The 15,901-nt window shown below is 45.9% G+C and overlaps 1 protein-coding gene across 7 annotated transcripts in view; it reads right to left on the reverse strand.

The window, feature by feature from the left end:
• Positions 1–1,073: 1,073 nt before the first annotated feature.
• TANC2 (tetratricopeptide repeat, ankyrin repeat and coiled-coil containing 2) overlaps positions 1,074–15,901 on the reverse strand; it is a 248,763-nt gene continuing 233,935 nt past the window's right edge. For all 7 annotated transcript variants that reach the window (XM_084861644.1, XM_084861642.1, XM_084861641.1 and 4 more), the window contains 4 exons: positions 14,993–15,084; positions 12,953–13,099; positions 10,266–10,366; positions 1,074–8,699 (listed from right to left, as the gene is read on the reverse strand). In XM_084861644.1, the coding sequence (XP_084717770.1) occupies positions 6,737–8,699; positions 10,266–10,366; positions 12,953–13,099; positions 14,993–15,084 (2,303 nt within the window). In that variant the 3' untranslated portion in view covers positions 1,074–6,736. The remainder of the gene's footprint in view (positions 8,700–10,265; positions 10,367–12,952; positions 13,100–14,992; positions 15,085–15,901) is intronic.

The raw sequence follows: 15,901 nt of genomic DNA on the forward strand, positions 1-15,901 counted from the left end.
AGGTTCAGGGTAAGCTCCTTTTTAAGAATTAGCAAAATAGGAGTCACTACCTTCACCTTTCTTCCAATGTCCCAGGCATCCCTTAAAAAGCTCTTTTTTCCCTCTTGCCAACCTTACTCATATTTTTTTTGTGTTTTAACGTTACCTGGCTGCTCAGGAATGGCTTTCAGACGAGCCCTCGCCTCTCCCAACAGTCCTGGCGTCCAGGCCGGGATGGCTGTCACCCCTGGTCTCCTGCTGCCCAGCTTTGGTCGTGGGCGGGGGGGGGGGAAACGGAAGTTGCTACCCAGCAGGCATGTTTGTTCAGCACAATCCGGTGTCTAGAGGAAGTGGTCTCCTTCCTTGCTGGTCCCTAAAGTAAACAGAGGTAGGAGCTAGGCAGGAAAGGTGGCCGGACTCAGTGCTGGCCACTTTGTAAGCAAGACAAGGTGTCTCCACAGCCAATTTCAGGAAATCTGCAGCCTCTCCATCCACAGGGCATCTGTCTAGCTCCCTGCATGGCGAGGACTGGAATTTCCGGCCAGATTTCTAGAGAAAACATAAAGCCACTGAAGGCAGTGGGCTCCCAGCGCTGACCGAGCCAGCCCTGGGACAGCTAGGGCTGCCCCCTACTCTCGGGCACAGCTTCTAACCTAACAGCTCTCACTGGGTTTGGGGGTGGTAGCTGGATTGGGAGCAGCCTCACCTCAGCTATTCAAATGGCCCGAGGCCGGTGCGCTTGGTGTGGCCGGAGAAGAATCTTCCACTGAAGAAAAAGCCTCCCTTTCTCCTCAGACGCGGTGAGCCTCGGCGGACAGGCCCTCCGACGGCCTTTTCTGGTCCACGGTTCTCCAGGGCCTATCCGTGTCCAACTCCCAAGGAGGTGCTCAAGCACTTCAACCAGTGACCACAGCTTGGAGGGGTGATTCGGAAGGTCTCACACGAGACCGTCCAAACCATCTCGCATTTGGCCTTCGCCTTAACCCGCCAGGGTCGTCCTCGGGAGCGTCCTCGGCACCGCAGGCCTCAGGGAGGGTGAGCTTGAACCAGCTCCCTGGAGAGGCACGGAAGGAGAAAGCACCACAACGCCACGGTTTTCCAAGTGTTACCCATTTATAAATAAGTACATTTGCTTTCATACATACAGTTCATTGTACAGATGGCGATCTGTATACATGGGCAGGAAAATGCATTCACTTAACTTTTCACATCTATCTCACACAGCTCACATGTACAGACAATAAAACTGCTCAAGCAAGTACAGCAAAGGAAATGCCTTCCTTATACACAGGGGGCTAGACGCCTCTGGTGGGTGTGGGACTCCCCACAGCACGAGTTCACAACTGTGTGGTGTTCAATATATCAGGATAGAGAACAAACATGCATTGGATAATATATACTGTACAGAGAAAGTCCTTTACATCCGAGTTATAGAAAACCTAAAGGAAAACTAAGTGCATTAAAGCTTTTTCCAGCAAGTGTCTTGAAAGGACAGCAAAAGGAGGAAGAATCAAAATCATATTAGTACAAATCACTCTTTAATTGTAGACTGTACAGGTTCTGTACTAATTGAAATCATCTTGGATTTGGAGGAGACAGAACAGAGACGGAGATGCTGTGCTGTACGGAAGGGAGGCCACGCCGGAGAACGGCACCCGTCCTGAGCCTGACAAGGAGCCGGCCCCACTCAGCAGGAATCAGCCGAAGGAAAACAAAAACAAAACAGAGAAACAAAGCCAGAACAGGAAGTGTAACTTACAGATTCCCAAAATAACCTGTGAATGAAGTAAGAGATCTAGAGCCAGCGTTTCTAACTTTTTTTCCAGTTAAGTTGGTACACAATAAGGCAGGTACATTCAAGTACTGAATTTTCCAGAATTAACTCTGTCTGGTCCTGGGGACAGAAGGGATTGAGTTGAGTCCCCCTAACCAAGTGTTTTGGTTAGTGATTAGGCAAAAGAAAAATTCCAGCCAGCGAGTGCTAGAAAAACAATGCAGCTAGGCTCCTTCCTGTCCACAGAGTAGGTCTGTCTGAAAAAACACAAGTGATGCTGGCCTGCATCTATACGCATCCAGCTAAAACCTGACGGGTCAGCTTAGTGGAGATATCACGGAGTCAGCAGGAGGAAATGAGATGAGGTGGGTGAGGAAACATGAAAGTAACACTTGATTTTTGGTGTCCAATTATGCGTTCATTTGGTACTGACTTTCAAAGCTCTGACTGTGGCCATCACATGGCCACAGGCATCTCAGGGTGGCTCAGCTGCTGTGAGGCATTGGACACCGAAATGCAGGTTACCGACACTTCAGCCCTTGAGTGGTCTGTTATAAAAGGAGTTGATGAAGACCTGGTGGTGATTCAAGTAGCGCTGCACATGGCTCCACCAGCCCCATTGTGCTTGTGTCCAGGCCCCCAGCCAGCCACCTGTTCTTGGGAGCAGCCAGAGCTGAGTTCAAGGCATTGCATGGTGAAGGTTTCCATGACACGTCTTTGTAGGTAGCTCTTACCCCTAAGCCCTTTGTTCATTGTTGTTAGTCATGGTAGATGGTCAGTCTGGAATTCCTAAAGGAAAGGGAGAAAAAGCCACACCTCCCAATGCACACGCAATAGGGCAGCGCCGGCCTCCGGGCGGGAGCAGCAGCAGGCGGCTCTGAAGGTTAGCTTGGGAAGTGGGCAGCCCAGGGACAGAGAGGCAGGGTGGGTGAGACTGGGACAGGGATAGGCACATCCTGACCCCCCAGGAGAGCCTGTTCCATTTTGTGGCAAAGATTCAGTGACCAACTGGTTTTGTCCAAGGCATTTCTGCAGTAGAAAAATAACTATCTTTGAATCAAACCATCCAACTGTGACACCTCTGGAGTTAATAAAAGTTGGAGGCCAAGAGGGACTGAGATGGGTGCTCACGGGGAAGAAGGGGTCTTCTACATACCCATCCACCCACCAGAGCAAGGGAGTGCCGGCCAACCTTCTCCCCGCCTCTGCCTGGCTGAAGGTCCGCAGCAGGGTGTTCACAGAGCTCATCTTGACAACTGGCCCAGACGTGTGAAGACCCCTTTGCAGACCTGTGCTCGCCTTCCTGAACCCCCAGAGCTTACGGGCCAGCCTGCTGCCCTAGAGGCACAGGCAGCCTCTGGAGGAGATGCTGCCTTTCTTTGCTACTGGACAAGCCTGGTGCAGAGCCACAGTGACACCTAGTGGTAAAGTATGGTGAAGCAAGGTGACATCCACAGAACCCAATGTCTAGGACTAAAATCTAAGAAAAATACTTAAGGATATTAAATTAGATACTGATAATTTTTTTTCTATTGGGTACATCTCTGGAATACAAAAATACCAATATTTAGAGAGGGTTTCATAAACTACTATACAATATAAGGACTAAGAATCCCTTTCTCTAAGCTGTTCTGTTTACAATAATTTAGGAAGAGTGTTTAGTAATCCAGGCTTAACTAAATCAGCCAACTTGTAGCTCTGGACAACGACCTGGGGTACTGTACATGATTCTGATTACTGGAATTTTCCTGAGCCTTCGAGTTTAAGTCAAACCACATCTAAAAAGAGGGCACATGGGAGAACAAAACGGGCTTGTGCTCTATTAACTCGGGACTTTAATAGTGCACGGCCTGCGACCTGGGCAAGCTACAGCAGCAGATACAAAATGGCCTCCATTTTGTCCATGCCAAATTCTCATGTTACACAGGTTTTCCCTTTACTTTGTAAATAAACATTAATTTTAAATTGTTAATCGTGTGCCTTACTGATCCAGTAAATAAAGTAACCATGTCTCAGGAGTCCCTAAGAACATTGCTGGAAAAGCACTTTAAAATCACTGCAAATATTTTTTTTGTATTTAAAAATTCTTACTCTTTTTGATGCTTATATACAAGTTATTTCTTGTGCTATAAATGTTGTGATCCACTGCTTGATTTCTTTCCTTTTTTTTTTCCCCTTGAAAAACACACTAAAAGACAAGAGCGTTTTTTGCTATTTTCTAATGAAGACAGTACTCACACTTAAATATCCAGTATTAGAGTCACAAATTCAAACAGTAAAGTGCACCCATTTATAGACATGACGTGATGGAAACCCATTAGTGCAAAAATTCTGGGCAAACGGAACGAACAACCTATAAGCTGAAGTTTGTCACCACTGTCTCCATTTCAGGGTGATGTGAATAGGATGAGAGGAACTTACTGGTTTCATATGAAAAATGCCCTCCTCCCCCCACTGAAGCCAGATATTGATTCAGCAAATGCTGTTGGGAGAGGGGCAACTCTCAGGTAAAGTACTAAGATCATCCCATGGCAGTGAAGTAGCAAAACAGGGCTCAGGCAGTCTGCTTACAAGGAAGAACTGGAACTCCGTCTCCTCCCCTGTAAGGTCCAGTGGGCATTTTGTAGGCAAAAACAACTGGCGCCCAGTAGTGATATTCACTCCCTCTTCCAATGGCTAAAAATGAAATGTATTTTATCAACATTTTAGGTGTTCTGTCCAATGAGACACAGACCCTAAAAATCTCCTATTTATCCTGGAAAACCGAAAGAGAGACTGTGGGAAGTAGCATATTTATAAAACCACAGAACCTGTTCACCCACCCAGCCAGGGGAGGACAGATGTATGTGTCTTGTTCCAAATAAGCAGGGGCACTTTTCTAAGACACTGAGGAGTTTTTCAAAATGTAGCAGCGGCTCCTCAGTGAGAGGTGGTTAAAAAGGGACAAGATGCAAAAAGCCCAACAGGGTTAAGACCTGGAGAAAGGGGGAGTGAGAGGCTGCTGGCCTCCCAGCTGTAGGCTGTGCTAATGCTGTACATTTTCATTGAGAGAGAGAGAGAGAGAGAGAGAGAGAGAGAGAGAGAGAGAGAGAGAGAGAGAGAGACACGCTGATGCCCACTCTGCTCTCATTGAGCAGATAGTCCTTTGGCATCAGAGAAAGAGTCTGGGTCTTGAGTTAACCCAGCTGTTGCCTCTAGCACAGGGTCAAGTCCCAGCCTATTTCAGGCTTGGAGGCAGAGGGGTCCGTCTATTTGGCAGAATCTAAATTAGTGAAGAAGTGTTTCTGGTCTCAATATCATGCTTCAAGCATGTTGCAGCGATGCTTTCAGAGGACATTTACCATTACAAACAGGTCCGATCTCACCTGGATTTTTATTCAGGAAGCTGCCCTACCTGTAGCCCTTTACGAACAAGAACAGAGTGATTCCTCACAACTGAGAACTAATTCTCTTCTGCTGATTTGAGTTTAGAAGGTTAAGCTTTATGAACTGATGAGCACTCAGTGCCGGGCCTATGCTCAGGCTTTGGCTTTCAGTGTTCTTGCCACTCCTCTCCTGCTGGCCTCAGTCCCTCAGGGGACAGCTGAGCTGAGACCACTAGACACAGACGTGTGGAGGGGGCCTGGATCAGAAGATCTGGTGTCTGATGTGCCCCCACACAGGATGAAAGGGGGCCTTCTTCACCCTGAAAGGAGACACTTTGTGGTGCCTGGTTTTCAAAATACCACTCCCCGAACACTCCTACCTAAAAAAACAACCAATAGATAATGAAACTATAGATCTCAAAATGGAATGAGACAACATCTGGCACAAACTGCAATGGCCCTGGGTGTAAATTCTGGGAATAAATCTTTTAGTCTCACGAAAACTCAATTTGTTTCTCAAAGAACCAATTTCTTCACTAAATTCCATCTGGTTAAAAAAAAAAAAAAAAAAAAAAAAAAAAGAGGGCCAGTAGAACAGCTAGCACCAGGCAAAGATCCACCTAACAGGATTACTGCACAGCCAATCTTCTGTTTACTTTCTGTGGAATCTGATGCTCTGTGACACTTCAGGATCTAACGGGGGATTTCTCCAAAGATTTTCTACAGCCTTTCAACGAGAACCCAGACAGTCTTTCCTTCTCTCTCTCTGTCTTCCTATATATTTATTTATTCCCTCCCTCACCTATGGGAAATCAGTAGTTTTTAATGGTAATTGTTGGCCAAATATCCACAGAATGATTTCAGTAAAATTTTAAAAAATTATCCTTGATTTTTATCCAATTTTCTTGGCTGACCAAAATATTTAAAAAGCTGGTTGTTTTAAAAATGTTGTTAAAATGCTTCTTGGGAAATAAATGTAGTGGTATTTCAAATAATTACATTGGTGTTTTTCTTCCAATTTAACAGACATCTCTTTCTCTTTGATCCTTTCACCCCCACAGGAAGACCAGCAACAACCTAAAGGAACATTCAAGACCTGAAGACTGCAGGGAGCTGGCGGTAGGTGAGACCAGGGCACCAGAATGCACTGGGGCTGGTTATCTGGAAAACACTGGGTCAGAATGCAAAGGCAAAGGGGGCATCACACACTTCCTAAAGTTCCTAGAAGAAAACGAACAAGAACATCATATTTTTGTAAAAAAAGAGAAAGACATTGACACGACAAGAACATCAGTGAAAGCGATTGTCTCCTGGAAAAAGCTGACCAGTGTGTCTGATCTCCCTGGTTAAAGCACACGGCACAACCATCTCCTCGTTGGCGTCCGAAGAGAGGGAGAGAGCATGTGGCTGGGCACAGCAAGAGAAACTGAAGTCCTGGCTCACTGGAGGCCAGCTTCCCAGTCGGCTGCATGCAAAGGATTTCGGCATGTGGGCTGCCACCTCTGAACACCACACAGAAACTACATGAGAAATTAAGCTAGAGAACTACCTCAAATGTGGAAACCAAGCCTAAATATGTGCAGTGAAAACATATGGGTCTCACTCCAACAAATGTCTTTTAAACATTAGACTCCACAAATGGTCTCTTTGGTTTGATAGGGGATGTCTGCCCTTGTCGAGAGTCCCGGGACAACTGCCTGTACAGGTTGTCCTGGTATGCCTGAGCCACAGGGAGGGTCCGAGCCACCTTCACATCGGGGTACGAGGAGGCCTGGCTGACTCTCTCTAAGAGGTCTCCGCGGGACCCGTTCGCCAGCATCCCATGGGGGCTGTAATAATCGTCCTCCAGCAAATGCCCATTCTGTGCATTGTTGGTTTTGTTATAAAAGGCAATGTTGCTGATGGATGATGGTGGGCTGAAGGACTCCTGCTGAGGCAAGTTGCCTGGAGACGTGGGGCTGAGAACGGTATCCACCGATGACACTGCCCAGGTCCGATTCTGCTGGTGAAGGTGGGGGTACTGTTGAGTCCGCGCTGTTTTATCTATGATCCCCATGAATGGTGTGGTCCTGGATCGGGTGGGCTCACTGGGGTAACCTCCCTGAGTGGGAGACACTGGCGACAGCTCGTCACATGATCTATCATATGCAGGCTTTAGTGGGATCTCCATCTGTTGAATCGAGGAGGACGGCCGGAAGGTAGGAGTTAGGTTGGAGGCAGATGAGATACTATTGCTAGATGGAGAGAAGCGAAGGCCTACGCTTTGGGAGTGCAGCAGTGGCCTGGGAGTTGGTGGGTGGGGTTTGATTTCGTTGGGGTTGACACCAATAGGTCTTCTGATTAGATGCGACACATCAGGGGAACCTAGTTGGCCAGAGGAACGCTCCAGATCTAGTTTTGAGTGACAGACCGGGTAATAGGATGCGGACTGACTACGTCCAATCTGTGGTGTCTGGCTGTATCTCATGCCACCTCGGTATGCTGAGGAAGGTCGCTGTGGAAGGTCTTCTTTGGTCAACCCTCCATGCTGACAGATGGCGCCTGCACTCAGACTGGCCTGGACATGCTGCACAGGTCTCCCATCCCCAACAATCCCCCCAATTGACCCTTGATAAACCAACCGGCTCTGACTTACTCCTATGTCCCCTTGGGAAGACTGGTACTTACTAGCCATTGAGTGGGCTACTTGACCATAGGCCCCTGTGGAGATGACAGTGCTTGAATGAACAGCAGAGCTGGGCTGGTTGCTTCTCACAATCTGGGCTTTCGCAGGCTGTAGCCTGAGCCCTTGCTGGGGCACCGCCACAGGAAGCTGAGGCATCTGGTAGGGCCTCTGGGCCATTTTGGATAATGGAGACTTTGGCCTGCCAGGAAGCTGACTAACATTTGTTTCTTGCTGATAGCGCACAGGCGAGCCAGACTGGGCTCTATAGACACTCATGCTTTCAGCTGGAGGGCTGGCCCGATACTGAGGGCCTCTACGGAGAGGGGAAGGGGGAGGGCTTGGGTATTCTTTGCCCTGCCCTCCCACAGGAGGGGGGCTAAAGCGGTAAGATCCACCCTGATGAGCCGGGGAAGTATGTGGTGGACTAGGCCTGTAATGAGAGTTCTGGTGAGTTGGAGAAAGGGCAGGTGAGGTGGACTGATAGCTCTGTCTAGTGGGAGAACCTACAGAACTACTGGACCGGAAGTCAAAAACCTGATGAGAGCCAAGCGGTGAGCTGGAGATGTAGGCAGAGTCCCTGTGGGCTGGAGAGGAGGGTGGGCTCTGGATGATGGGGAGCCCCTGACTGGGCCGTGCCTCCGTCTGGAGGCCAATGGAAACATTTTCAACATCCTGCTCCAGGTACTCCTCCTCGAATATGTCTTGCACAGAGTATATGTCTTCATGCTGAGGTTCAGGTTCTGCTTCTTCTGGTAGCTGCTGCTGAGGCGGCTGAGGTGGCGGTGGCGGCTGCTGCTGCTGCTGCTGCATCTGCCTACACTCCTCCTCCACTCGCATCAGAAGTCTCTGGATCTCACGGTTGTTTGGACACAGCTTGATGGCCTCGTTCAGGTCCTCTAAGGCTGCTGCAAACTGTCTGCTTGACAAAATGTAAACACAGGAACTGGAGTTATTCTGAATCAACAGGAATCACCCAGAGCTGAGAACATGGTCACTATTTCAGAGAACTGTGGGAGCATCTGTCAGAGTCGGGGGTTTTTGGTTTTATTTGATTTGTAAGGAAGGAAACAGGTAGGCTGTCATTCTAGAGGAGTCTAGAATGATTCTCTAACCCGTTCTGCCTCCATCTTCCTTCTGGCCTCTCTGGGATCAGTGAAGAAATGTCCTCATTTTTTCAGTCCAGCCAGGCCCTTCAGGAAGATTCTCTTAGTGCCCAAATGCACACCAGGCAGTATGAGGGTTGGGTGGGGTTGTCATTTACAGGGTCACTGTCAATTAGCTTAGGAACAAAATAATAACTACAATATTTAAAAATCTTGCTGATACAGCAGAATTTTTTTTATTATATTTTTGATATTTTGGCTCCAAGTTTCAGGCCTGTTCCATCCTAGGCAAGAACCCTGTCTTCTGCCCTTCCTGCCCCTCATCCCATAGACCTATTGCTCCTCCATTCTCCTACATCAAAGCTGGGAAGATATTAGTTTTGCTGACTAAACAGCTCAGATTCTAATTTAAAATTAGGATGTGAACTATCAAAGATATTCCCATCCCCTATTAATATTGCCCAGAAAAGAAGCAATTGAATTTGTGGGGAAGGAATTATTTGGTGGGAAAGAGAACTTGACAGTCAAGCTTCTAAAGAGTTTTGCTACCCCAGCTAGTTAAGATTAGTATTACTGCCACTGTCGTCACTGGACTTACCCTGGGTTTGATTTCCAGGACCATATCCCGGCCCTGGTTATATCAGTGAGCCTGAAGCAGTTCTTCCCCACGCAGTTTGGGAGAAGGTGGGATGCTGGCAGGAGGCATCAAGGACAGGGACAAGTTATCCTAAGATGACTGATGGCAGGTTCTAGGTCTTTCCGGCACCCTTCCTGCCCACTGGCCAAACCACAGCAGATGGGCATGAGGGATGGAGTCCATTGTGGGTCCCCTCAGTCCTGGCAGCAGGGCCTCCTTCTCCACGAGTTTGTGGTAGGGCTTTAGGTAAGAAAGAGGTTTGATGCCACCAGACTTGAGGGGAGACCCACAAGGGAGACTAAACAATCCAGGCACTCCCCAAATGCCTACAGGAAAAAAAAAAAGGAGCCTGTGATGTAAGTGACCTATCCCACTTTTCCCTCTGAAAGGGTCGAGGGGATGTTGTTAAGTGACCTCTTCCTAAGTCACCAGTGTCTCGTTATGCTCCTGCTTGGGGGTTAACACGATTGAGAGATGGCAGAGGCTTCTTGGAAGAAGGTGCCACTCTCCAACACGGAAAAGACGTTTTTCACCCAAAGCAAAAGACTCTAGCTTTCCACAGCCCCAAGACGTGCCAACCTTAAGCTGAGTTTTGCCATGGGAGCCATTCCCAAAGCGCGCCCTATAAGTCCTCAGGGATAGACACATTGGGTACATATGCCCCAGGATGGCCTACATTGCCTTGGCCAGATTTTCAAGGAAGAGACCTCTTGCTTTTTACCCTCTCTCTCTCTCTCCTCACCTGCTGCTGCGTTTTGCCCTTGCTCTTGCATAGTAAGCTTCATAAGATTTCGGTTTCAGCTCCAGGGCCTTAGTAGCAAATTCCTCCGCCATTCCAAAATCCTGTCATTACAATAGGTGTGCAAATAAGTCATTGAAGAGATATGAAAAATAGACAACTTGGGAATAACACAGATCATATGTACATTTCTTTGACACTTATGGATGGAATACCTGGGACCTGACATGCCTGGTATGGCTTTAGCCATGTGGCCACAGCTTGAACGTTCCTTCTCCCTTTGCCCTGTGTGGCTCTGCAACCACTCATAAGAATTTATCTGCCCATAAGTATAAAAATACTTTTAATTTTCCTTTTTTCTGCCTTTCTCACAAAGTTCTTTCTAGGCCAGAAGCCCAATGTCAACCCAATGAAGTGCCTCAAGTTGGAAACCTAAACTTATTACACACGCATGAATGAGGCCAACACACAGAAATAATCACTTCCCATGACACACACATCTACACCTCACATGGAAATTCACTCTACTTCCCACCTCCCTGCCACACCCACTATTCCTTGGTTTTCAAAGGGATGAGTGAAACCCAAGAGGATGAGGTCTGTGCTGGCTAGACAGAGTAAGGACAGTCGATGTGTGCAATTCTCTGGTCTGCTTTGTGATCTTTCAGAGTGTGTTGTATGTTTTCTTTTTAAATATATTTTATTGATTTTTAACAGAGAGAAAGGGAAAGAGATAGAGAGCTAGAAACGTCGATGAGAGAGAAACATCGACCAGCTGCCTCTTGTATACCCCCTACCGGGGATGTGCCCGCAACCAAGGTACATGCCCTTGACCGGAATCGAACCTGGGACCCTTCAGTCCGCAGACCGACGCTCTACCACTGAGCCAAACCGGCTTCGGCAGAGTGTGTTGTATGTTTTCTTATGCATACCTACTTCACAGGTAGGATTAAGAGCAATACAGTATATGAATGCTCTGTAAACAGTTCTTGGCACAAAGTAGATGCTCAGTAAATGGTAGTTTTCTTTTTATTTCAGAGAACTTCTTTGGTCTGTTTCTTCTCTTAACTGGTTCCTTATTTAGGAACATTTAAAGTAAAAAAACCAAAAGAGGACCCTGTCTATGACTAGGGTCTGTGCTATCGCTTCATCTCTTGATCATGGAGGCTACCCGGAGGCACAAAGCCATAGTTTTTAACCCTCACACAAAAGAGAAGTTTTTTCTTCCTCTTTTAATGTCAAAGCACAGCACAGTAGCCTCTGGGTTCACTGTGATTCCTAACGCAGAAAACGAGGCCTTAGGAAGAACAAAGGCCCTGGGGCACAGGTTAAAAAAAAAGAAAAGAAAAAAGAATGGGCAATTTTCTACCAAAGACAGACTTCAGGTGCTAAGCAGAGTACTGCTCATGGGAGGTGATTATTTCTGAACAAATGTGGAGCTAGAGAGAAAGCATTCCATCTTAGCAAGGTTGTCTTCTATATCTACTGTTTCCAACCTTACCCTTTACTTTTTTCTTTTAAGACTATTGTTATGTCTGGGAAGATTATTTTTTCGAAGTATACTATTTGTTAGGCAAAGAGAAGCCAGCAGAGTGGCAGCAGCTCCTGTACTCTGTCTCACTCTCACTAGCTGGTGTCCCAGGAGGTGAAGATTCTTCTGTTTTATCTAAGAGCCTCACTGCCTCCCCCTACGACACCCACCTCCTCCTAGTGGCCCCACTCTCCTCAGCACCCAGGGCAGCTCTGCCTCTTAGGGTCCTAACTATGTCCTCTGAGACACCAAGACCGTATCAGGGATCTTTTCATTGTCAGGTTTTAGATGGATGATATAAAGATCATATAGGCAAATAATCTCTCTGATATTGATAGCAGAGCCATTACCACTGAGCTGAAATCTCACTATTGTAGAGCTGAGTTCTTTATTGATCAACACTCCTGTTTGGCTTAGATTATTTATATCTCTTGATGAACTATGAAACCTCAGGCTGGTGGATGACAGAGATTCCTGACATGATCTTAGCTATTCCCAGGATCTGAGAGAGGGTTCTTGGCCCTGGAGTGTCTGCATGACAAGGTTGCTGAGGGCATCAGGACTATTTACAAGGCAGGCAAGAAGGACCAAGGATTATTTGGGAGATAATTAGGGACCAGGAAGAGTGCTAAGATTCTATCTGCAAAAAGAAGGGACATGGCATGCTAGAATAAAAAGATGAGTAGAAGTGAAAAGCTCAAGATTAGCCTTAGAAATTAAATCTTGTAGTTCATGGTCCTGAGTCCTCTTTCCAGCCCATCCATATGTGACTCGGGAGCCTTCTACAAAGGGAGGTAATGATTAAAATTCATAACTAATTGCAGCTGAAATTTTAGTGACAATTGCTCTCACATTTTCCCAACGACCAGAAAATCGACTTTGAGGTGGGGAGGATGATGACAGTTTTTTAAATCACTTTCAGTGGGAATTATGAAAACCCAGAAACCTATAAAGTGCCCACAGCATTAACTTTTTTATAGTTTGATATGGATTGTACTTAAGAGTTGATTTCTTTGAAATTGCAAATGTCAGTGCTCTGTGAAGGACAACCAAGTTCCAAATGGGCCAGAAAAGAATCAGGGGCCTGGTAAAGGCTAGTGAGTGACTTGGACTGTCAACTTCCAGGACTGTAGAAGGAGCTGGGATGAGAATGACTTACGTTCATTTTCCTGCGACACCGAGAGAGGTTGAGGAGAAGAGACACCTTCAGTTCCCGGAAGGTTTTCAAGTCCTCACCAAACCCTTCTCTAGGGAATTTCTTCAGAGCGTACTGGTAGCGCTGGGCAGCCTCCTTTACTTTACCTTTCTAATGGGAGGACAAGATGGCAAAACACAAAGTTGGTCTGCTGAGCAACTAAGTTTGGTCCCATTCCTTATTCTCTCCAGTCATTACGAAGAGTTAGCCCTCCCAAATGCCACTTCAGAGAGTAGGTTTGGCTCTGAACATGGGAGCAGAAGGGGCCAGCTTTGCCTTTAGTCTGGAAAGGCTTGGCTGAAGGGGTTACCCATGATACAAGTCAGAGAAACAAAACCGTGTGATAAAAGGCCTGGGACCAGCTTCTCAACTGGATTCTGACCTCACTCTTTCAGAGGAGCTTTCTCTTGACCTGATCTCCTGGCAACACATATTTCCTAGTCTCAAGCACACCAAAATAACTACTTTCTGAATTCTGCTTATCTTGAAAACTCTTTCCTTGTTTGATGTTCCACCTTGCCAGTCCTCTAGAAGAGGTCATTCTCTTCCTCACAAAGGATGCAGGAGCTAAAACAATCTAGTTGCTGGTTTCCTACTCTCATGGCATAAAATAATATCAATCAGTTTTCCCCCCCTTTTTTTGAAAAGGCCTGGGTAAGGTGATAGTAGAAAAGTGAAGTTTAGAGTTTGTGATTCTATCTGACTATGTAGGAGGGATTTCCCAAGATAAAGCAAATCTATGATGAACTTAGGGACCTGGTCACAGAAGCCTTGACATTTTCTTACAATTTGTATTTGAAAATCTACACGCTGAGTCCAGAATGATGCAGGAGGCACCCCCGTTCCTCTAGTTCATCTTTATCCACTCTAATCTTTCTGTTTAGCTGCAACTTTACCAGGAATCTCTATTTCTTATTTTTTTCTGTAGCACCTCTCATTGAGAAGAGGCTTGGAGTCTTCCAAAGTGGGTTTCTGGGTGGGATCAGTAGTAGCTCTGTCCATTCTCATTAGAAGGTAGGACTCCCTGTCTTAGACTATCAGAAGTTATGCTACAACCAGGGCTTAGATTCTTGAGGGAATGCCATTCTCAGGTCCATAAATATGGCAGCAAAAGAGGCCCTTCCTTGAAGTTATGTGAAATCATGGTTGGGTCAGAACTTAAGTTTCCTAGAAGGCTAAGAGTCTTAGATTATCATGAATCTCACTCAAAGTTCCCCAGGAAATAGGAAATACAATTCTGTCCCCAGGAACTCTGTGTATTCCTTACTCTGGGGTGGGAGTGTACATATAGTCATCTCCAGGGCCTAGAGACGTCTCAGTGAGGCCCAATGCCCAAAGCTGGCTGAATTTGTGTTTGTTCACCTTCAGGAGAGGACGATTCAGCTAATCTTAACATAACACAGTAATTCTGACATGGAATGTTCTTAAGGAACTTCCTATAGGCCGTGAGTTTTTGTGCTAGGAGGACATGGAGCCCTCAGCTTGAGTTGTGAGCACAAAAAGACTCCATTCTTTTTATTGTTCTTGTCATTCAATGAGTGACTTCAAGCAAATCTTCTAATTGCTGTCTTGGTTGTCTTACCTTTCTCAGAGATATTGATAAATTATTATTATAGACTCTTAAATCTATGTATATATTAAATATGAAAGACAAGATCAACACTCTTTTCCATGGACTGAAAATATCTGCACTACATTATTCTACTTTGACTTGTCTCATGAATTTTCAGGTCCCACTTAACAGATTCCATGTAGAATCTATGTAACTGCCCAGGTTAAACTAGGTCTTTAGGTTGATCAGCTACAGGAATGTGTAGGCTATTCTTGCTCTCTTATTGAGAAGGTGAAAAGCCTGGATTTTCAATTTATGAGCGGGGCACGGAGGGATGGCATTCTCCCTTTGTCTCTAGGACCAAAGAGGAGAACTGTCAAGACTTCGGTAGGTTCCATACGTAGAAAAGTCAGTGGCTGTTTTGAGGAAACTTCGTTCCTTCTTCCCCTCACCTTATAAAACATGTCCCCCTCTTCCATCAGCTTGCTCAACAGGATGATCATGATGTCTGGTTTGGAGGTGGCCATCGCCCATGTGGCTGGACCTGTAGTGTACAGGATGCATGATGGGTAAAAAACTCATACAATGTAAGGGTGGTAGGAAGCTAGGTGAAAAAAACATCCTGGGGGAATTTCTGCTGAGAGAACAACTTGCTCCACAAGAATTTCCTCATCTTTTGGACCTGGGAGTATCTTAATGACTCCCACTGCCTAGAAGCTGCACTGGACTGTATTCACCTTAAAATAAGAATATCTGAACTGAGTTTGTACCACAAGAGGGCAGCAAAGTCTGCATACTGTATTTGGGCAGGCAATAGCTTAGTTTGGAGTTATTTTAAATAAAAAAAAAATGGGAGAAAGGGTTTACATTAAATATCACTATAAGATTTTAAACATCCAAAAAGAGAAATTTACTTTATAATCTGGGACTCAAAGGCCCCAACTATTTATTTTATTAATATTTAAATATGCACTTTGCAGAGGGAAACCATTCAAGAGTCTAAAGGCTCCTTTAATTTTTAAGTATTGAGTAGGACTCCTGGATTTATTGTGTACCAGGAGCACAGTCCCAATGTCAGAGAGACATGAGACAAGCCAACATTATTGAGGACTATTTTACCCCCAAAGAGAAAGAAAAGGTTAAACTGATTAGTTTACAGATGCCTGAATTATTTACCAACTAAGCTTTTCAGGGTTAGTTATGAAAAGTTCAAGTTATTCTCTACAACAGTTATTTAAAAAAATCTTCTTTTAAGGTGAAGTAAATTAAAAGATTAGAGGTGTGGGGAACTCATGCAGGCTAAATCAAAGAGGAGAAGGCAAAGCTGACCAAGCCATCAGACCACGCCTGATGCTGACAGC

The sequence above is a fragment of the Pipistrellus hanaki genome, assembly GCF_964339955.1.
Source record: "Pipistrellus hanaki genome assembly, chromosome: 16".
Classification (NCBI taxonomy): Eukaryota; Metazoa; Chordata; class Mammalia; order Chiroptera; family Vespertilionidae; genus Pipistrellus; species Pipistrellus hanaki.